General features: G+C 32.1%; 1 protein-coding gene across 1 annotated transcript; it reads left to right on the top strand.

Annotated features, from left to right (window-relative positions):
* The first annotated feature begins 408 nt into the window (after positions 1–408).
* Positions 409–27,129, top strand: LOC140437398 (E3 ubiquitin-protein ligase RNF185-like). Its single transcript, XM_072526909.1, has 3 exons — positions 409–1,002; positions 16,171–16,367; positions 24,412–27,129. Exons 1-3 carry the CDS (start codon positions 839–841, stop codon positions 24,615–24,617), a joined length of 567 nt encoding a protein of 188 aa, XP_072383010.1. The 5' UTR covers positions 409–838; the 3' UTR covers positions 24,618–27,129.

Genomic DNA, 27,129 nt, shown 5'->3' with positions numbered 1-27,129 from the left:
TAGTTATGTTAAATTATAACAACTAAATATATATTTTTTAAATATATACTACCCAAAATTTGATGGGTTTAGTATACACTTCGACTATTTAGAACAATTCTTCTTTTTTTAAAGAAAGAAGTCTGTAATAGCAGGATACTTGAGCTATTAATACTGAGAAGTAGGAATTGTTGTGTTGTAGGTTTCCGACAATGAATCTGTCAAAATATGCCCGAACTAAGCGAATGGAGTTTAGCTTAATGTGTTAGAGAGAATTCGATCAACTATGACGCACTGAAAGAAGGGTTTGGGACGAACTATACTTATTTTTTCAAGCAGAGTGAGCATTGTGATCGTTTATTATTCTGTGGCATAATCCATAATTTGAAATTTGACATTTTTCTGACACTGACACACAGAAATAAATGACATGACATAATCACTTAAATACAATCATAGATTGTTTTTATTATACATATACATAACATTTTTAATAACGTGCTGTGTAAAAGTTAAATTTTTAACTTTAAAAAATATCTATAAAATTTGCTTAATAAGTAAATCTAATTGTATACGTCAAATCTTGCGACACAATTCGAAAGGAAAAACGTCATAAATTCTGACACTTGATTTTTATCATTACAAATATTTGTAAATAGACTTGTGGTGTAGCTGTATCACCTGATTTCAAAATTACCAAATTCAAATGAGAATTATATAGTATTGTGATAGTTCAACAATCATTTTTCGTTTAAAACTAAAGGTCAATTGCAAAGTATCCTTTATTAATTAAAGTAATTTTGGCCACGTCATTTTAATGGATTTTTAGTAAAAATAGAACATTCCAGTGCGATAAGAAATGGCTTCGAGTACAGAAGAAAATATTAGAGACTCCACCGGCGATGGAAGTCAAAATTCCAATACTAAAGATGAAGAGAAAAAGGATGATTCTATGTTTGAATGTAATATTTGTTTAGATACAGCTAGAGATGCTGTTGTTAGTATGTGTGGCCATCTGTTTTGGTAAGTACAAAAATGTTATTGTAAAATTATGTACCTATATACTTATTGATAAATATTATCTATAATTAACTGTTTTGTTTAAAATATACAACTTGCTTGAAAATTATTTATTCATTTAAAAAAACTATGTCAAGTGCTTTAATGTATCCAAAAGACAGCAAAAATAAAATAAGACTGAATTAAATTTTTATCAAAATATACCTTGAATTTTTCTTTATATAGTAGTGGTAGTTACACTTAGTTACTATGTAGAAAGCTTATGCAAGTAGTTTTTGTTCTACATTTTGCAAGTTTAATCTATTTCCTGAATAGATTTTTTATGGATATTAAATTGTCTTGTGAGATTACCAGTATTGTGTACCAACTATGTAAAAATATTGGTAATCATACTTAAGTTTTATTTATAGAGAATCTTCATTCATGTATTATAAGAATAAAAAAGCCAAATAGAAAAGAGGAGAAATCAAAAAATAATTTGACTCATGAACATGAGTATATTAAAAATGTTATAGTCAGTTCACTCAGCTTAGGAATATTTGACAGTCATTGTTGGAAACATTCAACAAATTCCTTCTCACTTTTCTGCTGTGCTAAACCTAAAGATAGTAACCAACATTTGACAAAATGGTAGCAAAATCGATTTCAAAATATAATACTAAAATTTTTACTCTTTAAGAGTTTATGGACTAACTGGTTTACGAGTACTTTTTTATATGTACTTTTATGAAGGAAATCATTAATTATATCTTACAATAAAGTTTTATTTAAAAATTGGTAGATACCACTAAAAAGTTTAAATAAATACTCCTATAATATTAAGCCTATTAGCAGCATTTTTTTGCATAAGCAGGTTTTCAGTTATACTCGGTTCGCTATTCCCAGTCCAAACAGTCTAGTGAATTTAGTAATTATTTTTTTGCGAAGTTAGTTACTTTTTGACAGCCTAAAAGTGGCTGGAAATTACTATACAACCAAGCACACGTACTCATAGCCAATATCAATAGTAAGCAAACTAAATAGTAAATAAAATAGAACTTTGCGAATTACCGACAATCAATATTTATTTATCTGCACCATGTAATAAATAGTTATGTTAAATTATATCAACTAAAATATATTTTTTAAATATATACTACCCAAAATTTGATGGGCTTTGTATACACTTCCACTATTTAGAATAATTCTTCTTTTTTTAAAGAGAGAAGTCTGCAATAGTAGGATACTTGAGCTATTAATACTGAGAAATAGGAATTGTTGTGTTGTAGGTTTCCGACAATGAATCTGTCAAAATATGCCCGAGCTAAGCGAATGGAGTATATGATTGATATAAAATGAAATGCTTTTCTGTGTATTAAGGTTTAATAAATTAGAATAACTATAGTTAATACAAGTTAGTTATCCCCACTATTATCCCATTCATCATTTACCACCAGAATTAAGGACATTATTTCCATTACTTTACATTACATTAATTATTTTATTGCTTACTCCTTGTTCACAATAATTACCTTGAATCAAGAATATTGGAATTAACACTGGGAAGTAAAAGATCATGTAATAATATGTAACGAATATATTTCCTCTACCATAGGGTAAGATTATGGGGTTGAAAATTGGGGACAGAAATTATTGGGCCGGAGATAGGGCAAGCAAAATAATCGAAACTTGTGCGAACGGCACTCAGGGTTTGTTAGGAGAGCTGGGGTCGTGGATAAGTAAATGACAAGGGGTTTGGATTGGGGCAACTACAGAAAAATGGAACAAAGGGATACTAACATGAATCTCTTGAGACAAACAATACAAAACACAGAAAGGAAACAGGAAACACCTCTAGTAATTTAAAAATGACGCCACTTCGAGGTACCTAATTATAACTATTACAACAGCTAGTTGTAACTATCGAAATAACAATTAAAAATGAAAAACATATCTTTTTCAAATGAAACTCAAAAAAGGGTTAGTTAAAAAAATTAACGAAATGTTAAGAAAAAAATTTAACATTTATTGTGTCTTACCACAAACAGTGTCTTACCATAAAAATAATGACACAAATTACATGGGTTTATACCAAAATAAAATATAAAAAAGACTTACATATGTCCCATCTGTTTACAATTGAGAAACGCCACAAAAAACTTTCAAAACTATTATTACATGGAGGTTAACATTTTTTTAAAACAAAACAAATTAATATCAAAAATAATAAAACGAGCTGTCATAAGTTAACATTAAATTTAAAACAACAATTAAAATGACAGCTAAAGTTAAACCATAAAATTTACAACTTTAAATATTACAATTTTTATCCTGCATGAAAGCAATTATTGTTATTTAAAAAAAAATTCTACCTTACTTTGAAATTCATACACAAAAAGTTACCTGGATTTCATTTTATAACTTTAAGTTCCTGAGGTTGGAAACTGGAGTTGAACTCTCTGGACACGAACAAAAGGACTGCATCTCACACTGCGAATTGGACCGACCATTTGAGGCTGAAGCCGGCACTGAACACAAAACTTTGGACTCTGCCTCTTAAAAAACAGGAACAGGTAGAATTAGACTGCATACACATTAAACTGCTACCATCAACCGCCACTCAAATCACTTTCCATAACGTAAGACAAAGATTTCCATGAAAAGGGACAAAAACAGAAAACGTTACAAATTCAACGAATGAATTTGGATCCAGACCTAAGCTGACTACACAAACGGGAATTGTATTAATTTGAAAACACAGTATCGGGTGGTTTAATGATCAAAGAAAAAATATCGAACAATTTGCGCCTGTGACATAAACAAACAATAAAATGATTTATTATCGACTTGGCGACGTGAAAAGAACGAAATATTATTGGGGTTTTAACTTGAAAGATACGAACTAAGAAACATGGAAAAATTCTTCGTTATTATAATGCATGTATGAGGGGATTTCAATTTAATACATATACCAGGGGAAAGAATTTGTAAATGCTACAAATAGAAACTATGAATGATAATCTTATACATGTACTATTTAATAAATTACTTTACACAGTGAAACAATATATTATGGTGGTGCGTTAGAATGTGTATGGTTATATTAACTACAGAAGGAGAAATAAAATATAAATTAGTGCAATAGGATGTTTGAATAATTCAATATGGTATTCTGCAGGTACTAATCAATAAGATTTAACATAAAATTCACAAGTTGGGAACTGTCAATAAACATCTATAAAATTAAATCCAGATAGCTAGTAAAGTGGATATCAGCCCAACCTGGCTGATTAAACCAACAAAAGTCGGAAGGAGTACTAAGATTCAATTACCTTGCCCAATATTCAGATCCCTCCTTCAAAATCAGATGTAGAAACCAAACACATTTGAAAAATTCAGGCTTCAATTATCCAATAACTCACTGAATTTGGAAATTCATAAAACGTTTACAAAATGTTTATGTATGAAACTTATATATTGAATTCGGATGAGGAGGTTCTTCAAAGAATAGGACATCAACAAACTCTATTAAATATTATTAAGAGGGGTAAACTAGAATATCTTGGACATATAATCAGAAGACCAAGATATGAGTTTGTTTGGTTAATTCTCAATGGTATAATTGAAGGAAACAAATGGATAGGATGGAAAAAAAATTCGTAGTTGAGGAATTTGTGACAGTGGACAGGTCTGACAGCAAACCAATTGCTACACATAGGATAAGACTGAGATCACCATAAGAATATTATAAGCATGACAGTTACAGATGTTCCATTGGGATATGGGTACTGCAAGAAGAAGATTCTGTCCAAATTTAAGTTGCCCATCTAAATTTATTTTAAATTAAGAAAATAAGAGTTAGAATTTGTCTAACTGATAACATAAATATTATTATCATAATATTTTAATTATTTTAAAATCGTGGTTTTATATATAATAATCTTTATTATTAATTGTTATATTTGGTATTTATTATATACTGTTATGTCATTTGAAAGTGTAAAGTGAAAATGTGTATATATTATTAATTAAACATGTACAATAATTGCACTAGTTGAAAGGGCAGTAAGAAAAATAATGCTGCGTTTGGTTTTCCTCATATTTTTTCTTTATTAGCTGGTCTTTTCACTTATATGAGCAATATAAACTAATTTTAATACTTACTCCAACTACCTTCAAAAATTGTCGTCAGCATCACTATCTATCTGCAAGATAATGCTTGTTTTGTGGCCAAAAAGGATATGATAAGGACAAGAAAAAATAGTAGAGTGAGATCAAGTAAATACTAATAAAAAGGAGTTTTAATAGATGCAGTATATCAAAAAGTAATGCAAAAAATTCCTGAAATTAAAGAATAGTCACACATCTAGAAGATTAGTTTGAAGGATAATGAAGATATATTGGTAATTTTTGTGAACATTTAAAACAAACTACTTTTAATTTTCTAGTGTTTTTAAATGCAACAATTATGTGCATATCAATTTTCATTCTATATGTCTCTAGAATTTATTAAAGCTTGAAAATGTACATAAATAAAGATATGGATAAACATTGAAATTAGTTTTTAATTGCTTTTTTAACAAACAACATTATGTATAAAGAATAAAAGAAACAGAAATTTCCAGAAATCATTTATTATTCAAATTAATAGTTCCTCTTATTCTGAATAATCACTGTTAATAGTCCATAACTATAATGTCATTTATGAGTGTAGATACTGTGTAGGTAGGTTTTTTGGCAGTTTATTCCAATCTTGTATTAAGAAATTTAGTCACTATTTTTTTAATATTAATTGGACAATTAGTTAGAAAAATTTATCATTAATTTATAAATTCCTTTAATTGTACACACAATGTCTTAACAGGTTAAGTGCCATGTACACCCAATTGGGTGGACATGGGTACCCTTCACTGGTGCCAAGACAAAATCTTATGAACTGCTCACGAGTGCCAGGGTCATATTTTCTTTATTTATTATCATAGAACAATTATTTAACAAATACCATTCAGTTTCTTGTGGGAAAACCAAAATATTAGTACATTGACACACTTGACCATCTGAGTGGGTGGACATCACAGTTTTTCAGTAAAATACAAAATCAATGTCAATCCAAGTGGGTGAATGCTTGGTTATTTGACACTTTATAGAGTGTTTTCAGCATTTTTGTAGTTTTATCAATGCTATCAGATATTAAGACAATGTTATCAACAAATCTTAGGTGGTTTAGATTTTAAAGATCCTTTCCATTTATATTAACATAGGCATTACCAGTTTTTTTAGTCTATGGTTCCAATGCTGAAAATCGCACTCTACCCCCTCACCATATATATTTTTTTAATATCCAACAATATTATCAAAGAATATAGACGCGTATAGAAGCGCAGTTCAAATGGGCGATTTGGTTACGGTTTAAGAGGGTGGCTGCATAAACTCACAGCGTGGTGCCGTGGCCGTCGGCTTAAAACTATCATGAAAATTTCATAATGAAATATGTAGTTAGGGGGAAGTGGGAAAGGAGTGCGAACGGGTAACTTTGCATCTACGCCGAAACAAATTTCGATGTCATTGATTTACAAACTTTTTTTTTGTTGTCTTTTTTTTTGTTTTTCCACAATAAAATCTTTATTGTCAATTTAAATTTTTAATTTTAAAACTTAAAAATGTATGATGTTTACAATATTCAAAGTATTTATTTTTTTAATTGTATAACTTTGAATTAAAAATTGGTTTGTTCCAACACAACGAAAAACCGTCACATAACTTTTTATTATACTGTTTTTCTGCCCAGAAATTAACGAAACATTTTTAAAAAATTTCAATTTAAAAAAAAAAGTATTCAATGAAACTTTTTACTAAATTATGAAATTTTTCATTTCGCCAAAACTTCCAAACTTCCATTTCATCCATAATTTTTCAATAACAACAAAAAGCATTCCTGATTTATTTTTGAAATAACAAAATAAACTTTAACAGTACATTTTAATGAATAGTACCTATATGTGAAAGTTTTTACGCTGTATGGGTACTATTTAATCTTGTTTTAAAATAACAACTAGTAGTATCTAAAACATAATTTTCACAATGAATGAATATTGGTGAAATTATTACAAAATAGTCTTAAACTGATTTATACTTAAGATTTGTACATATTTCAATTAAAACTTTGAATCATAATAATTTTTCTAAAAAGATTAAATTATTAAAAGGTAAAATAATATTATTTTCTTTAAAAAATTTTATAAAACGCAAAAATTTAATCCTATTCTACGACCACGCGGCATCTACATATAAAAATATCTAAAGTTGCATTTATTGCCCCACTCTTTCATATTTTAGAAGCAATGGTAGAGCCACAGCTGACATGACCGCTCCTTAGTGGTACCACGTGCAACACGTGCGTTCCACTCGTCCCACTTTTCCTTATCTATATCCCACTTTTTGTTCACTTTCAAAAATAACAGTGAATGATTCTTCTATAAGCGTCTATATTCTTTGATATTATTTTCATATATAGAGTGTCTTCATTTATATACAGTATATTTTCACTTTTACAATTTTTTGAACTTATTTTTTAATTTCAAAATACAATTCAAGATACAAGCTGTACCTATTTCGTCAATACTCGTTATCAAGGTAATATAGCGATGGTCAGACAATGCTGGAAGCATTTTATGGTGGTCTATAGTATCATATGCATTTTCGTAATATATGAATATAAGAAAGATACACGTGTTGTATTCTGTGCACTTTATATTAATAACTTGTAAATGATCATGTGTTCCGTATCTGGAGCAGAACCCAACCTGTTTGCAAGGATGGTAACTATATAATTTGTTCACAAGCCGTTTTGGTATTATCTTCATCAATAGTTTGTATATATGGGAGAGCAAACTAATAGGTTTGTAGTTCTTTAGATCTGATATGTCACCTTTATGTGACATTATTTGTTCATTATGGTTATTATTGTATTATGCCATTGGGAGAGGGTTACGCCTCTAGTCAAACAAGCATCAAACAGTTTTTTCAAAACATCCATCTATGTTTTCCCTTCTTTGATTTTTTCAATGACTATCTCATCTTCAGATGATTTATTGTTTTTCATATCAGACAGAATCCTTTTTATTGCCCCTGTTGTGATAACTTGGATGTTTTCTGAGTCTACATTTTGAACTTTTGGTAATTGATTCTGATCAGGACCTGAAAGTTCTTCTCGTTTATATAATTCTGAGTAAAAAATCTTTAATTTTATTAATAATTTTTAAAATATCTTTCTTATTTGTTTAAATGTGTCTCTATTTACTTAGATTAGATTAGATTAGATTAAGAGAGGTGGCCCTTCGGCCTATTCCACTGCGACCTTTTCAGATCTATTGTGGTCCTCTAGTCCTAGATAACATTCTCTAGCCTGACCCTTTTTATAAAGTCTAGTAGCTTCGAGACTGTACCTTCCATGTAGCTATTTGCCGGTGCTCTGCACCGGCAAATACACTCTGACAGAATCTGCACAGGTCATCGTCTGATAGTCCCATCAGCTTCAAGTGCCTATTCAGCTTACAGTGCCCTGTTAGAAGACCTACTATGACCTTGACTGTTTTCCTGTCTTTGCTTATTAGGTCTGCCGTAAATTTTGGCGAATGTTCTGTAATGAACTGTTTCGCCTGTCTTTGTCCTGGTGAATTCCTCCACCATTCCAGCGATTTGCGAGCTACCCACTTCCTTGTAGCCGTTCTTGTTACTGATTTAGCAACTCCGCAGAAGGGTTTCGGTCCAATGAATGGCAATGATGAGCCTTGTTTGGCCATTTCATCTGCTTTTTCATTGCCCTTATGACCCTCGTGCCCCGGTACCCAGGCTACCGTAACCTTGCTACGGTCTCCTAGTTTATTTAGGGCACACACGCAATCCCATACTAGCTTAGAATTGACCTCTACGGAATTGAGTGCCTTAAGCGCTGCCTGACTATCTGTGAAGATAGCAACTGAACAGAACGTTCTTTCCTGCCTTTCTATTTCTTCCACGCAGTGATGGATTGCAGTTATTTCCGCCTGGAAAACTGTCACATCCTTAGATAGACTTACCGGGAAATCTATCCCTTGATTTGTCCCTACTCTATTTACTTACAAGTTTGCAAATATTTTTCGATCCTCCAGTCTTTTTTCGGTGTAGGACCTTTAAACTTTTATTTTTATTAATGGCTTGAGCTATGTCTTTGGTGTTATAATATCTGCTATCTTTTCGAATTGATTTTGAGGTATCTTTATTTAACTGTCTAAATACCACAAAATTTTCTGTATATTTACATTTTAATTCTCTTCCTTTATTTATAAGATCTTTCATAACTTGGGTAATTTTATCCTCCTTATTTTTCCCTTTTCCCCTATATTTTGTATGAGTGTTTTCAATTGCAGTATTTATTTGTATGTTTGTCACCCCCATGTGTTGTCTTCTTTCTGATGTTATAAAGTTCTGATAAGCTACTTTATCTTTTATCGATGTCCATTTATTAGAATGCTTCCCTCCTTCTAGACTGTCAGGGCAGACCGCGGGATCCCAAGAAACCTGGGTACTGTGCTCTCTCCTGGTGTGTGGAATTCAGTTTGCTCGCCTGATCCAGACACCCATGAAGCCAAGCGAATCGATCATGAGACCGCGACTGCCTACTCACTAAAACTCCCTCATTTCCAGCCGCAGGCACCCGTTACGTTTTCTCAGCTAAAATTACTTCGGTTGCCCCGCTGCTGACCCTCTCTCTTTTCAATGCCAGTAATGCCGACAGTGAGAAGGGTAGTTCATCTTATGACTTCTTTATTTGAATTGTTCCATACAATGAGGAATAAAAGCCTTGCAGTCTTCTGCCACTCTCTCGCCTCCAATCCTGTCTCGTTCTCTCTCGTGTTTCCTTTTTTTTTATTATTTCTGTTATTAGGTCTACTATCACGTTCAAGTTTTCTGCATTTTGCATTGCTACAGTCATTATATTCTCTGGCGTTGTCTCTCCTAGCCTTGTTCTCATGTCTTGTTGTTTATCGTGAAAAACGTTGCAATGGAATATCTATTGCTTTGCTTCTTCTTCTTCTTCAGCCTTCATTCATCCATTGTTGGACATAGGCCTCCTCCAATTGTTTCCACGCTTCCCTATCTTTTGCAATTCTCATCCATTACTTTCCAGCTACAGCTGTTATATCGTCTATCCATCTCTTTTTGGGTCTTCCCACGCTTCTTTTTGTTTCTCGAGGTCTCCAGAATGTCACTTTATGAGACCACCTGTTGGTGTCTTGTCTTGCTACATGTGCTACCCATTGCCATCTCAATGTCGCTATTTTTTCCATGATGTCGGTTACTTTAGTTCTTCGACGTATTTCGGTGTTAGGAATTTTGTCTCTGAGGCTTATATTTAACATGGCCCTCTCCATGGCCCGTTGAGTTACTCTTAATTGTTCTGCCATTTTTCTTGTTATTGCCATAGTTTCCAATCCATAAGTTGCAACTGGTAGTATACAAGTGTCATAGGTTTTTCGTTTTAAGTGTATTGGGATTTTTCTGTCTTTTAAAATGAAGCTCAACTTCCCAAAAGCAGCCCATGATAATTGTGTCCTTTTAATTTCTAGGGTTTGATTTTCCTTTTCGTTTTTAATTGCATGTCCTAGATATATATATATCTAGGACATGCAATTAAAAACGAAAAGGAAAATCAAACCCTAGAAATTAAAATGTGTCCTTTTAATTTCTAGGGTTTGATCTTTTCGTTTTTAATTGCATGTCCTAGATATATATATATATATATATATATATATATATATATATATATATATATATATATATATATATATATATATATATCTAGGACATGCAATTAAAAACGAAAAGGAAAATCAAACCCTAGAAATTAAAAGGACACAATTATCATGGGCTGCTTTTGGGAAGTTGAGCTTCATTTTAAAAGACAGAAAAATCCCAATGCACTTAAAACGAAAAACCTATGACACTATATATATATATATATATATATATATATATATATATATATATATATATATATATATATTGTATATATATAACAATATATATATATATATATATTGTTCTACCTTTTCTACATTGATGTTATCTATCGTGATGTTTTCTAGGCTGTTGCTTAATATCTTTGTTTTGTCGAGATTCATTTTTAATCCTATTTGATTCGATTTGTGATTTAAATCTTGTAGCATTGATTTTAGTTCATGGATATCTGTGCTTATTAGTACTATGTCGTCTGCGAAACGCAAATGGTTAAGATATACTCCATCTATTTTTAATCCCTTTTCGACCCAATTTAGTTTTTTGAAGACATTTTCTAATGCCAAAGTAAATAACTTGGGTGAGATGGTGTCACCCTGTCTCACGCCTTTGCCAAGGTCTATTTTCATAGTTTCCAGATCATCATCTATTTTTACGTGAAAAGTAGCATCATCGTATATATTCTTAAGGAGGGCAGCATATCTTGAATCTACTCTGGCGTCGTCCAATGCTGTTAAGAAAGCCCATTTCTCGATACTGTCGAATGCTTTGTGATAATCGACAAATGCCAGATGTAGTGGTATGTTGTACTCTATTGTTTTTTCAATAACTGTCCGGATTGTTTGCAAGTGATCGATAGTGCTAAAACCCTTACGAAAGCCTGCTTGCTCCACCGGTTGGTATGCATCTAGCTTAGCTGTCAATCTATTTGTTATTATTCGGGTTAGTAGTTTGTAAAGGTGTGACAACAAGCTTATTGGTTGGTAGTTTTCTATATTTGCGGCGTCTCCTTTTTTATGGAGTAGAATGACTTCCGCATTTTTCCATGCTTTTGGTATTTGTCCTTCCAATAGGCATTTATTCAGTAATGCTCTCATTGCCTCTTCTAATGCAGTGCCTCCCATTTTTAGCATCTCTGAAGTAATTTTATCTTCTCCTGTTGTCTTCCCATTTTTCATTTGTTTTAGGGCGGCTTTAATTTCTGATGTTATTATTTCAGGGAGATCCTCTGAGCCCACATTATAAGATATGTTTTGTTGGTATACCGGGGTTCGGAATAGTAGAAGTATACAGCTTCTCGTAAAATTTTCGGATTTCTCTAACGATCTCTTCCTTATGCGAGCACAATGTTCCACGGTCGTCTTTTATCTTTATGATTTTATTCCTGCCAGCGGATTTACATGTTTTTAGTACTTTCATGTTCTTATTGTTCTCTATGGTTTCAAGAATCTGGTTTGTTCTATAAGCTCTGAGGTCTTTTCGAATATTTTTCTTAACGCTTCTGTTGAGCGCTTTATAGTCCGGGTTATCTCTGTTCGTTCTTCTTCTTTTCTCTATCTGTTCTAGAGTCTCGGGTTTTAGTTTAGCTTCTTTTTGTTTTCTTATTCTGCAACAAAGTTTCTTAGTGACTGTTTGTATGTCTTTAGTTATTTTCTCAGCTAGTTCATCTATATTCTTGTGCTCAAAGGTATTTGCTACTAGTTTCCGTGCTAATTCCTCTTGATATTTCTCTTTATTACTGGCTAGGATGTCTGCCGTCGGTAAAGGGTTTGTTGTTAATAGTTTTCGTCTTTCTCTCTTTACGTTAATATGTATATCGGCACGAACTAGTCTATGGTCACTGCCAGTATTAAATTTGTTCAGCACCTCGATGTTTTTACATACTGATCTATCACTGGAAAGGATAAAATCTATTTCATTCTTAACCTGGCCGTTCGGGCTACGCCATGTCCACTTTCTTTGTATTTGTTTTTTATAGAACGTGTTCAGGCAAAACATTTTTTCGGTTCTTATGAAATTTGCTAATGTCTCTCCTCTGGTGTTTCTGTTGCCTAGACCGAAGTTTCCTATGTAGTCTGAGTCGCTTGGTATTCGCCGCCCTATTTTTGCATTAAAATCACCTCCGGTGATGATAACATAATGTGTTTTTTCTAGGTCTTTAGCTCGCGTTATATCTTCGTAGAGTTGTTCTATTGACTCGTCATCCGCAGTGGAAGTTGAAGCATAGCAGTGTATTATTTGTAAGCTATATCGTTTATTCAGTTCTAATACAAGATATATCACTCTTTCCGACACTGCTGAGTATTTTACAATCTGGTGTTCTATTCTTCGGTTGACCATGAAAGCCACTCCTCCTTGACCGTGGTTCTCTTCTGAATTATATTGGTATAAAGTGTGCCCAGATTTTAGGGTGGTCTTTTCCTCTCCTTGAAGTCCCGTTTCACATAAGCTTACAATATCCCATTTAATAGCCCCTAGTTCCTGCTCTAATTCCTCTAGATGGTCGTTCGTTCTCATGGTTCTAATGTTGTATGTAGCAAATTTAAATTTTTGAGAATTAATTTGTTTATTATTGTCATGTATTTTCGATCTTCTGCCTCCCCCAGAATCCGTGAGGCAGTCCATATTGGAGTGGGATTCTGAGTTATAAACTCTACCCACCTGGGGTACTTTATTTTTGAATCTCGATGTATACATGGATATATTGAAGGGAAAATGGCAATTAAAACGCCACGCTTGCCGAGCGGGTTGGCGAGTTGACAAGGATGTAGGTGAGGATGAATTGGGAAAGATAGGAAAGGGTATAAGGACCCGACTCCCTCGAATGAGATGGAGGGATGTCAGGGGCTAGCATGGGGCAGGGTCACCAAGCCCTGTAGTAGCCTATCCTCTACCGGGATCGTAAAGGAGTGCCACCCGCTACCCCGATTGCTTTGCTATTCGATGTTACTCTATACATAAATCATCTTCAGTTTTCCTTATGCGATATGTAGAAGACCTAAATGAGACGTGTCTGATCAGGAATTATGTAAAAAAAGTAATTTGTTCTTTTAAATTACTTTTTTACCACTCTTTCATATCTGGAACTAGTGTCTTTGTCCATTGTGCTTTTTCCATTGTGCTTTTTCTGTCTGTGCCTTCCATTCTTGTTGCCATTTGTTTAGCATTTGTTCTCTTACTTCGGCTTTCATCCCTGTTATGTGGCCGTTATCATTGTCGTATAAGATCTTATGTTCTTTCGTTCAGAGATGAACCAAGAGCTGTGACATCTTGGACGATATTTTTTCTGTTTGTGATTATGAAATCAATTTCGTTTTTCGTTATGCCATGTGGACTAGCCCACGTCCACTTACGTTGTTGGTTCTTTTTTAAAAATGAGTTCGTGACATAGAGCCCATAATGCAATAAAAAGTTAAGTAGCATACCTGCTACTATGGTTTCGCTCTCCCTATCCAAATGAGCTCATGGCTACTTCTGCGTTATATTCTGTATATCCAAGTTTAGCGTTAAAATCGCCCATTAAAATTATGTGGTGGATTTTATCTTTTTCTATAGCTGTGTATGGCTTCATAAAAGTTTTCGGTTTCTTCATCGCTATGGCCAATTGTGGGTGCATACACTTGGATAATTTTAATAGAGTATCTCCCGTTTAGTTTTAATATGAGGTACACAACTCTTGAGTTTACGCTCTCTATTTTTATAATTTTATCTCGGTGTTTCTTGTACACGATAAACCCTACGACGCAATTATCTTGATATTGTCTCGATATTATCTCGATATTATCTCGGTATTATCTCGATATTTTATAATGGTTTTCAGATGTTTAATTATTTTTAAATTCCGCGACTCTCGAGGAAAAAGACGGTTAAGTATTTGACATAATTAATTGTATTAATTACTAAATTCTGATTTGGAAATATTTAGTCAATTTACAAAAACTCTGTTTCTAAATTTGAGTAATAAATCATTTTTATTGTATATATTTACTGATGTATGGTGTAACATGTTTCTTTCTACTGTTGCTTGACGTTTTTGTATTAGATTTACATAATGTAAAATCTGTGTCAATGGTTTTAATTCAATTGGAACTTTAAATGAATTCGAATCAGAGTAGCTAGATTGTTTGCAAATTAAACGGCAGTTTTTAGAAAAGTGTGTATTGTTTCTTTTAATGAAGTTCGGCATATTTTTATAAATTATTATTAGTGAAGTTATCTGTGAAAACTATTATCTAACATTACAATTTTTTATTATAGTCCTGGATCCCGGGCCCATTTTCACCCTTTATTAGTAACAAGCTAATTTTCCGTGAGTAACTTCATTTTGATAAGACGCCCAACTTTTGCCCTTATAACAATTTGCCTTTGTGGTAGCTAACAGGGATAACAGGGATGAAATATGTTGATTTGACGACTCTCAAAAATTTATTATTAACTGGTTGTTTTTTGTTAATTCTTCCAAATTAGCCGAAAAAATATTTGTCCTACAAAATGCAAGGTTTTATCAGAGTCCTTTCCAACATGTATCGTTAGCGAGGTCCTGAAAAATAATTACTAACCACCGGGTTTTTTTATTTCCTGCAACTTCTTGCAATTGCGCGATAATCGGTTTGGTGCCATTTTCTCTGCAAGTTTTCATGCAACTCTAGGGAAATTTGTAGGAAGTTTGATTTTTCCACAATATCAAATGTCATAATCACTGGAAGCGGATTTATAAAAATATAATAGTCTTGGCATTTCGAAATTTTCCAAATAGTGTTAAATAAACAGCAATAAGTAATTAAAAAAAACAAAAGTTTATAAGTTAGGTTATTGGTAAAATTTTCAACATTAATTACATTGCAAGCCGAGTAGCAATCTTTAAAATCACACATAAAGACCTTGTAATAGACTTACATGAAACTTAGTCATGCAACAAATTGCAGCAAGTTTTCTTGCGAGCTGTAAAGCGGTCTTAACACCCACGTTGCAAATATATATTATGTATTAGCAACGAATATAGACGCATATATACCTTTTTATCACAACAAAAAAAATACTAAAGAAAGTGTCTCAATTAGCAAATAATTTTTTTAATCGATTATTATAATATCTGTACGACAGATGTGTCATTATGGAGTACCTATGTAAGAGTAATACGCGCTATAAATCATTTAACGACAATACATATTATTCCTTATAGGATAGATTTCTTAAATGACAAGCCATATAAGTGGATCACTATTATACTCTTAGTATTCGTTATTCCTTATTGTGTAGTGAGTTAAGATAAGGCCAAAGCAGATTTGGTCCTAGTACTAATAAGTTTTGTATCTGTTTGATGATCATTGAATAAGCTTCCTATTCTGAAATAACGGTTTACCTACCCGTTTTAGGAACCTATAAATAATACTCCTAAAATTAGTTTTTCTGTAGTTGGCCATGCCTTCATCAGTGGTTGGAAACCAGACCGAACAGACAGGTTTGTCCGGTATGCAAAGCGGCCATAAGCAAAGAAAAGGTGGTACCACTCTATGGAAGAGGCAGTACCAAACAAGAAGATCCCAGGGAGAAAGTTCCCCCGAGACCAGCTGGACAAAGGACCGAACCTGAGCCTGGAACCAGCTTTCCGGGTAAGATACTTTTATACCCTGTTTTTTAAATGATTTGTCAAAATTCATGTAAATGTAATGTATTACTTTATTTTCTTATTAATTCATCAGACCCATGATCTGTTAATTTTTTCGGAACATACTTTCTTGCTATGTATATTGCCAGCTGTTTCTTCGTCTTTTTGAATGCCTTCGTAATTGTCGACGGTGTCATCGTCTTTTAGTCGTACTTTCTGCTTAATTGTTAATTTCTTCTTAATTCTTAATCATTTTAGCTACTAAAAGCGAGATCTTTATCTCCTCACGTGCCGAATTTTGTCTTTTTTTTTTGGTAATTCTTAATTTATTTTTTTTACCTTAAGTTTTTGTTTTAAAGTTGAAGGAAAGTTATATAAATATCGTAAATGGCTTATGGGATAAAACAATATATTAGTGATCCTACCCGTATTACTGACACTAGTAAAACTTTGGTAGATTATGTGCTTTCTAATCAAAATAATATAAGTGCTTGTGTTCAAGATTGTCCAAAAATTAATGATCATTCCGTCATTTCAGTAAATATCTCCAATAATAATAGTTATAATATACTGATGGTAATATATCCAAGTTTAGAAATTTATATAATCAAAACTAATCTTATCATGTGTCACTTTAATTTAGATTCTGTTGATGTTAATATCATTTACCAGGAAATTTTGCAAAATTGTGAAAATGTAATCAATGGCATAATACCAATTGTAACATGCCATTTTCAATCAAAATTACCTTGGTTTGATTATGAGGTGTTTAAACAAATTAAACAACGTGATACGGCTTATAAAGATTTTTAAAAATGTATTGACGTCATTGAAAAACAACATAAATGGCAGGTTTTTAAGAGATATAGAAATGGGGTAGTAAATATATTAAAGCTAAAAAAAGAGCGGTTCTATTTTAACAAAATAGACAGGTATAGAAACAATCCAAAACAAATCTGGAGAAAACTTTAAAAAAATTAATCAGTGATAAAAGTCGAGAAATGCCAGACACTGTATGCTTTTAAACTATTACTGGCCTAAAACGGTCAACAAACAGCATAGAAATAGTAAGTTAACAGTTTTAATGAGTATTTTGTTGAAAGCATTGAAAGTATTGTTCAAAGTATTGATAATTCTGAAATATGGTGTAATGTAAATATGTAGTAATCTATATTTAAATTTTGAAAAATTTGAAGAGCTCTATGCAGGATTTGCGAAGAATTGTTGGCAATTTAGATAATAAATTCTCACTACATGAAACGTTAAATTGCAGAATAGTAAAGGAAGTTTTTGAAACCATTGGGCACGTTATGTTAAAATTAATTAATACATCTCTTACTACGGGTAGAATTCCTGATATATTAAAAATAAGTACTATCACCCGTATTCAAAAAATACCCAACACTATCAAATCTGAAGAATTCCGACCATTCAATACTTTACCTCCTCTAGAGAACATATTAGGAATTGCTGTTTATGAACAATTAGGTATTAGAACATGTAACAAAAAATAAAATTTTAATTAATAATCAATCAAAATGTTTTCGAAAACAATTCTCTTGTGAATCAGCGTTACAAGTTACATTATGTCACATAAAGAGTAATTTAGATAAAAACAAGTACGTAGTCGGCGTATTTCTTGATTTAAAAAGAGCTTTTGAGATCATTGACAGGACAATAATGATTTCTAAACTTAAACAGTATGGTATAGGAGGTACAGTAGTGCGTGGTTAGAAAATTATTTACAAGATCGCAAACAGAAAGTTCGATTTAACCCCTTAACGTACACATTAATTTTGAAGTTATGGTCAAAAAATGATCGAATTTTTTTTTTAGTAAAAATGTTTTGTTTTGGTTATAATTGAATAAAAAAAATATTTTCAATGGCGTAAAACCTTTATTTTTCGTGGGGGGGGGGGTAGGGGGGGGTATGCAAATCCGTTGAAATTTAAAAATTTTGTTCAGACGAAATACTTTGAATAGGTAAATAGTAGTATAATTTATATGAACAATACAAATATTCCAACACATATTATTGACACACACACACAATATTGTATTTTAGATGAATTATAATGAAATTTAGTAAAACAAAAAATATACACATTACTCTAACCTACCGAATGTTATATGCAAAATTTACTTACCAAACAATATAATAATATGTTGAAAATAAGGCACAAATTAGTTCAAATGCAAAAAACAATAAATATCGACTTCAGACGACTTTACACCGGCAAGACAGAAGGCTTGTATCAAAACAAAAGTTCGACAATAATGTTGGTTATAAATGATGATGATTGCAAATTGCAAGTTATGAGATAATAAATATATTTTAAAGTAACTCAATATTGAGTGAGTCATCTATTTTATAATAGAAAAATAATTTAGATATATTTATGTCTCTTTATACAAATATCCGTTTGCAAGGCTTGAAAAATTTTATGGATAAAATTTAACCGGCGCCCGTGTCCCAGACGAGCGCGTACAAAATTACCAGTAAGGCGCGCCCGTGTCTGAGACGGGCACGTACGTTAAGACCAATTGTCATCTGAAATGGATAGTAATACAGGGATTTCTCAAGGTAGTGGTATTACAACCCCTTTTATTTATTCTGTACATTAACGATATCGATATAATTGTAATTTGTGAATTTATTAATCTTTTTGCCGATGATACTCTAATCTGTTGTAGTGATGACAATTTTGATGTAGCTATTCAAAAAATGAACACTATTTTAGATATGGTTAATAAATATTTAAAAATGAATAAACTGAAGTTGAATGTGAAAAAAAAAAACAAATGCAATGGTTTTCACAACCAAACATAAATATAGCTTGCTCGATTCTGAAATCATAATTTTAAATATTAATAATGAAAAAATTGAAATTGTCACAACAGTTAAATATTTGGGATTCCAACTTGACAATATTCTGAATTTTGAGAGTCACTTCGAGTACGTTCATAAAAAAATATCAAAAAAACTTTATTTTCTGAGTAGAATATCTCAAAAGTTGTCAATGGAGTCAAAAATAACAGTATATAAAACAATTATTCAACCTCATTTTGACTATTGCTCATCAATCTTATATTTATTTAACCTTAGCAAACTTAACATGTTACAAAAATTACAGAACCGTGGAATGAGAATAACATCGTCCCCAAATGGGACGATGTTAAATACTCTAAATTGGTTCTCTGTTGAAAATGGACTGTTTTATTTCACAATGATTTTGATCTTCAAATTAGTAAATGGCTTATCACCTGAATATTTCCAAGAATTCATTTCTTTCAACAAAAGTATTCATTCTTATAATACCCGAGGTTTAGATGACATATATGTACCTAGAAATATGTATAAAAGTACGATGAATTCGCTCTTTTTTAAAAGCTTCCTTAAATTTAATCAGTTACCAACATCTGTAAAAAAATGTACTAGTCTCAATAATTTCAAAATTTTACTTAAACAGTATATCAAAAATTTATAGTGTATTTTCTTTATATTGTATGTATATTAGGTTTTTCTATTTAAATAAAGATCTATCTATCTATCTAAATAAAGTAAATATGTTTCTAAAAGGCTTGACTACTACTACTACTGGTCTAAAATAATATTCAAAACAAAGAGATTTAAGGAACGCGCGCGGTTGGCCGAACCGGCCGGCAACGGAACGCACCGCTACAGCTCGGAATTAAGTGCTTTAACGCGCATATACCGACAAAATGTCGTCAGCTCAGTCAGCGGATTTGCATATTTCATGGAAGATGGATCAAAACATGATTATTGTCTCTTTGGTGTACGAGGAAGAGGAACAACAAAATAAACTTCCAAAAACAAACATAAATGGGTCCATGAAATTTGTAAAAACCGAAACACGGAAAATGAATTTGCTATTTTATCTCCTGATTTAATCAGAATTTAATAATATATTACTATGTAACTGTACGTACGTGGTTGCCTCATCTGCTCTGATATTTCCTTCCAACAATAATTTATCCTATCGTGATTGGAATAATTTTTGTAAACAAAATCGTACAATTCCTTATACCCACTGAAAATATATTAATAATTTAGTCAGTAGTGTTGTGTTACGTTTCCGTAAACTGCGCGTGGATTCATTTGAATACACAAAATACAATAAATTGTCGATCGTCATGGTGTGTTCCGTTGCTGACCCGTTCGGTCAAATGCAGGCGTACCTTTAAGATTCGGTCTGTTCCATGTTGGATCTGACTTTAACAAAGGTTTTTTACCAAATGCTCAATGTATATTTCTAGCAAAAAAAATTCAGGCAAGACTACCATGGCCAAATGAACAACGGTCTTTCGAGTTTTGTTTTAAGAATAAATTGATCTCAAACCTCCAAAAGTTTGAGTTTAATGTGGTAGTAATTAAAATTATTTGAATTGATACGCAGCTATTGCATCTAGCAAACATTTATGTAGATATTATACGAGAAGCAAAACATCGAAACTTTGGCTTATCCGATAGAGATGGTTTGAAGTAAAGGTAAACGTTCCTTTGCTACCCGAAACATTGACTTTAAAAAATAACGTGTGCTTGTGCACGTGTACGTGTGCAATGTCTTTTCTGAACCATGACAAAGTTATATACAGCATGTCGTTGCGTTTCAGAAAGAAATATGGATAGCTGAAAAGTTGCGGAAAGATGCCCCACCGCTTACTATCACAACCAACACCGGCAGTTCCAGTGAGAACGATTTTTCTAAAATAAAATAGACATGGTAATTTCTACATGCGGCTGTTATTATTTTGAACTTTAAGTATGTCATATCCTAATTCTTATTCATTAGTGTTTATGTCGTGTCAATGTGGCGTCTTTTGTTTAATTATGATTTTGATATTAAAGTTTTTAATGTTTAAGAAAAGTGATTGGTGTGTACACTATATTTATATAAGCCAAGTAAACTTACTTTTTCGAGCCCGGACTCCTATCTAACTATAGTTGAGGTTCTGACCCCAGTAAGGGGGCCACGTCGATTGCTGCTGATCGCTGACTAACCATGTTGAGGGTATATGTCGAGGAACATATTGTGCTTGACAGTTGTTCTCCACATTCGCGCAGATCGCCATTAGTAGTTTGCAGTTCTAATACGGTTTAATGTTCTCCAAATCTTCCAGTCGAGGCTACTATCGGGCGGCGTCTCTTCTTGGGATGGTGTGTTTAAATTTCTCGTCATATTCAGCAGCTGCGCTGCGTTCTTTGGGTGATAAGAAACCTGCCGGCTTATTCAGAAGGTTGAGTGGGACAGGCTTCATACATTCGGTTACTATCCTACTGGCAATGGCGGTTATGCGTGTCTATCGTCTGTGGACAAACGAAAGTAGAGGAACACGAAGAAGACCAACTGGTCAACCTAGGCGTACCACAGAGCGTCAAGATAGGCGCTTCAAATTACTGGCTCTGCGAGACCGTTTTGCTATTACGCGTCACATTGCTGACCAATGGTTTGGAGTAGTAAGTAGACCTGTTGGTATGCGTACGCTATACCGTCGCATTCGAGCCTTTGGACTGGTTTCATTCCGCCCACGACTATTACTAGTACTTCCTTTGACTGCGGACAAGCATTGGGTGACAGAATGACGTAATGCAGCATTCAGCGATGAATCACGATTCTGTTCAGATTCGGTTCTGTTCATTTTAAAACTCCTGTATGTTCTACCAATATAATATCATTTAGGAAAAAAGTTACAGGACATTATTTGTATGTTGACTTGACTTTTTGTTTTTATTAATTTTTGTGCATTATGCAATAGTAGTATAACTTTTAAATCCTACATTATAGAATTAACATGAACTAAATGGCAATTAATATCTTGTCATAAGGCCATAACAGTTTTTTACGTGAATTTTACGGTAGAAACATAGTATGTATTTATTTTTCCTATACAGTTGAGCGCCGGTAATCCGGAGCGTCACAAATCCGATTTAAAAAATATTAAACAGCTGACTGTAATTTACAAAACGGTCGTGCATGAATACAAATTGTTTTACTGAATGGTATAAGGACATTTTTATTCCAAGTGTAAAAAACACAAATAAAAACACAAGAAGGAATGCAAGGACCTCAATATTGCAACCAATAGACAGGGTGTTATAAAAAAAATGAAAAAATATGCAGAATAATATACAAATGCTGTTGTTATGTTATGTAGCACTATATGTGTTAGACGGATGTGAAGTTTATCTAATCACTACAAATACTCGTAAATATTTTTGAATTTAAACGTTTTTGTTGACTATAAATTAACTTAAAATTAACAGCCACCGGTTGAAAGAAAATAAAAATTGCTTTTCGTAATTGTTTTAATGTAGTCCTTAAGAAAGCTGGGGGTAGTTAAAAAAAATATATGAGCCACAAGTCTTTATACAAGTGCTTTCAAATAATATATTAATTTCTCCACGGTCCCATTTAAAAGTATATTACAAAATGGCGCCAAGACGCTATTAATAAAACTGAGGCTTAGTTCAGTTACCAAAAAAATTTAGGAATTCAAGTTTTAAGGTTCAGAAAAGAGTTGTTTGGGTGGGACTTATTTCGTTTTTGAAGTTATACTTCTATACGCGCGTTCGACGTTAGAAATTTGTATGGGAGCGAATCGGCAAAATCATTAAATATGTAAGATATAGGTAAGAGAGAGAGAAAGAAGATATATTTTCTCTTTCTTTCTCTCCCGAGAATAAAAATGTTCTTTTTGTAAATATATTTAATATTTATTAATATTATTATTGTTTTTTTATTAATATTATTATCATGGTAAATTAAACATATGCGTAAGTAAGTTATGCATATTGTCATTTTTAAATACTTATGAATGTTGTATTTTAATTTGTATTGTATTATTATATTCACTTACTATACTCCTATTACAGGTCAAATGTACTATACAAATGTATATACAGCAAACGATGCACCATATACCTATATACCTAATTCTGTTTCTCTTTCTGCTCTCTCTTACCTATAGCATTACATATGTAATGATTGTGCAGATTGACTCCCATATAAATTTGTAACGACGAACACGTGTATAGAAGTATAACTTCTACCGGCAGTCCCACTGGACTGCCACACACGTTTTTACAAATTGCACTAACCTGTCTTCATCCCTCTTAGCTAACAAGAGCAGTTGAAACATCTGTTTACGCCAATTGAAACTGTTAGTGTAAGAATTTCTTGAAATTTAATCATTATATCACAATTAAACTAAACTCTAAAAAATAACACGACCAGAAAATAACTTAACAATAACTATAACATAAATATAACACAATATATTAACTTAAAAATCAACACGATACAATTTGAATTTAAAATGATGGCAAGTTGGGATCTGTAACATGAGAATCTGTCTCGCTTACGGTAATAAATTATATTTAATAGCCTTTTGACGAATGAGACGGCGAATATCAACACGTGCTCATGTTTACTGATGGGAATTTGGTAAACGAATAAACTTTAGTACATTAGTTTTATTTAGTATAGGGGATTTTGAAACGGTGCCACAAAGAATAAAAAAATCCAGGGAGCCATATATATATATATATATATATATATATATATATATATATATATATATATATATATATATTATCAATAATAAATTTACATTTATATTATTTAAATATAACACAAATCCCAAACAGTGAACACCCTAACACACGCTACCACAGGAGTTTTTAACGCACACCAGATAAAATAAATTCACTGGTTCCGTTTAAAACATGGCTTATTTCGTTAGCGCGAACGAGATGCGCGTACTTTATTTATACGTCCATGCGCGTACTTATCTCGCCAAGCAGAGTGGGCATTCTGATTGTTTTATTATTCTATGGTTTAGATATTATAGAAGTGTCATACATAGTTCCTAACAAAACTTCAAGTTTATCCAAAATACACAATAGCTTATATTAAACAGATGCATAAAACAAACTATTTTTCTGATTCAATTTACATTTGGTATTTACTTAGTTATGTAACATGTGTAACAAGGATTCGTTTCATTAATAATGAAATATTTTTTAGGTTTCGGTTTTGGAGACAATAGTTTTCATATGTCTTTCGGCATAGGAGCATTTCCATTCGGATTTTTCACATCCACATTCAACTTCGGAGATCCTCGACCGTCGGCAGCAGCTCACGGTTCACAACAGCACATGGAAGAGCAATTCTTGTCAAAAATATTTCTCTGGCTAGCCATTCTATTTCTGACTTGGCTACTAATGGCTTAAAACAAATGGTTGAGCCTGTTTCAAAAATTTGAATAAATTAAGTCCTTAGCGGGGATGTAATGAATTTTCTGGATTATTTTATCACTAAATTTTTCGTATTGTTTAAATTAAATTATAGTTAACTCAATACATTTGAACAATCTCTTTAAACGGCTGGAATAGAATAGATATTACATATAGTATTACAAAAAAGTTTTATTTTCTTGAACATAAAGAACAGTCGTTATGAAAGTCTTAAATAAAAAAAATAAATTCAATAAAATTTTTCATATACAATATCCATACATATAAATGTAGTATTTTTATCTTAGGGTTTAAATTTTGTCCGATAAGTCAGTAGGGAAATCATAAATAAAGAAATTGTCTTACATATTCTTTCTTGTTGTATTTTTGAGATGGAGATTTGCTCATTGGTATTTCAGTTTGTTATAAGAATTACTTTTGTCCTTTCAAATACACAAATTTATGGGTTTTCTTCATTGAAACAAAAAGTTTATTTACTTAGAATTATTTGTTATTTAAAGTCTATTTTAACTTTTTTTTGTGCAAATGATTTTTATGAAATATAGGGATCATATATTGCTTTATTTGCAATCTATTACTATACAGCATTTGTTTTAAATTCTCACTCTATAAAATAAATAATTAAGTCATGTGCTGATAACACAGGTGCTAAAGAGTTGAGGTAAAATACTACACATACATGATGATAGAGAAATTAACGTTGATATCTCATAAAAGCAATCATTACCAGCATTTGGAATTTTATAAATGTGTATAAACAAAAATATGTACCCCTAAGGCTTATGTATATAACACTACATCGGACCCTAGAAAAATTAATTTGTACATATCTTTAATCTTATTTTTGTGATTTAATTGGTTAGGTGTTAATGTAAGGAACGTAGAGGGGATAATTTTAGTTAATAGAAGTAAAAAATATATTAAGCATTAAAAAATATCTATATATAACTTAATATTTGTTTGCCATGAACTTGTTTAGATTGAGTGGCATTGTAATAAAAACAATGTTCACTTGATTCAAATCATTATTCATATTTTTTGTTGGCTAAGTATCACTTGGTACACTTACACATTTCAGGACGACACTTATTTTCCCTTGCAATGCCACAAAGAACACTTTTTATACAGACATCTTTTATTAAACAACCTTAGAAAAAATACATTTTTTTTAATTCAAAAAGTTCTAATAATTTTTTTATATATGTACTGACAATTTAAAGGAATACTACAACTCATTTTAAACATAAGCTTAACTTCTCTACAAGACTGACACAAATCAAAATAATGCATTATTCTTTACAGAAAGTATTGTATTATCTTATTGTGTTTTTGAGAAAGGAAGGCATATCTCAAAATATGACAGTATTATGCAAAATGTCGAACCAACAGTGTCGACACTTCTACCATTTGACGGCCATAGGCATAAATTAACTTTATGGCGTTATCAAAAAATATAGAATATTTAAAATCTGCTCACTAACAGTCCATTTTTCACTTTTTTGAGATATGACGGTTTTCTTACAAGGTAGCGGTATATTCATAGAAATAGGGCGGCAAAGGCGTAAGGCACTATGGAGTTGCATAAGGTGCAGAATGTATCTTCTCATCCTCTAGATAATATCAGCAAAAAAATCAGCTCTTATATCATGCCCACCTGACAAATACTTTATGAGCCTACCATATCCAGTCAGCAGTCCTGCTATTATGCTAATAACCTTTCGGCTGTGGCTTAGTACATCTGCTGTAAATTTGGCTGAATGGCCCTCGATAAACTCTCTTTAGCCTGCTTCTATCCTGGAGCATCTCTCCATCACTCGAGCATTTTGCAACCATGTGTCAATGGCTCGCCTTTTCTGTATATTCTCAGTTCTGAAGAAGGGATCCAGGTCAACTAGTGGAGTCCATACTTCGAACCAGTTCATCAGCTTTGCCCTTTTTCCTCATACTAAATAACAACATAAAAACAGCCCCATGCAAACTTTGGGCTTTGGGTTTAAGTGCTTTCAGGACTTCTTGATTATAAGAGTTAAATACAATTGAGTGGCAATTTCACCATATTTCGAAACTCAACCGGAATTATCAATTTGGTCTGGTTACATAAATTTCAGCCTATCCACCTACTATGTTGCTGTTGGATTCCTGAAATGTAGTAGCTATGCTATTATCTCTTTATTAGTATGAAAAAAAGCCGAAGAAGGAAATCTTTTGTTTTTAAAAAGAATGTATGTATTTTATTAATGATGACTTTGAAAGTTGGTTTAATTTGAAGAAATTTCGAACACATATTTTTGGTATCTAGGTCACATTTCATGCTAGTTATTAAAAAACCATCTGTTCCTCTTGGACTTCTCAAATGTTTAATTTGTCTATTACTAGTCACTAGGGCCAAGAAAATGTATAATTAAGTTTATAATGAAATTTCACCGTCAATTGTACAAATATTATCTACCAGAATTAATAAATTTTGCAAATACATGTTATGTTGTTA

Source organism: Diabrotica undecimpunctata, chromosome 3 (genome assembly GCF_040954645.1).
Source record: "Diabrotica undecimpunctata isolate CICGRU chromosome 3, icDiaUnde3, whole genome shotgun sequence".
In the NCBI taxonomy this organism is placed as follows: Eukaryota; Metazoa; Arthropoda; class Insecta; order Coleoptera; family Chrysomelidae; genus Diabrotica; species Diabrotica undecimpunctata.
This window is presented reverse-complemented; position numbering and strand designations above follow the sequence as displayed.

Bases quoted from the DNA above. Each gene is read 5' to 3' on its own strand.
- LOC140437398 (XM_072526909.1), top strand. From the start codon at position 839: ATGGCTTCGAGTACAGAAGAAAATATTAGAGACTCCACCGGCGATGGA. The intron at 1,003-16,170 runs GTAAGTACAAAA...GTTTTTCTGTAG, and splicing joins ATGTGTGGCCATCTGTTTTG to TTGGCCATGCCTTCATCAGT. The intron at 16,368-24,411 runs GTAAGATACTTT...AATATTTTTTAG, and splicing joins GCCTGGAACCAGCTTTCCGG to GTTTCGGTTTTGGAGACAAT.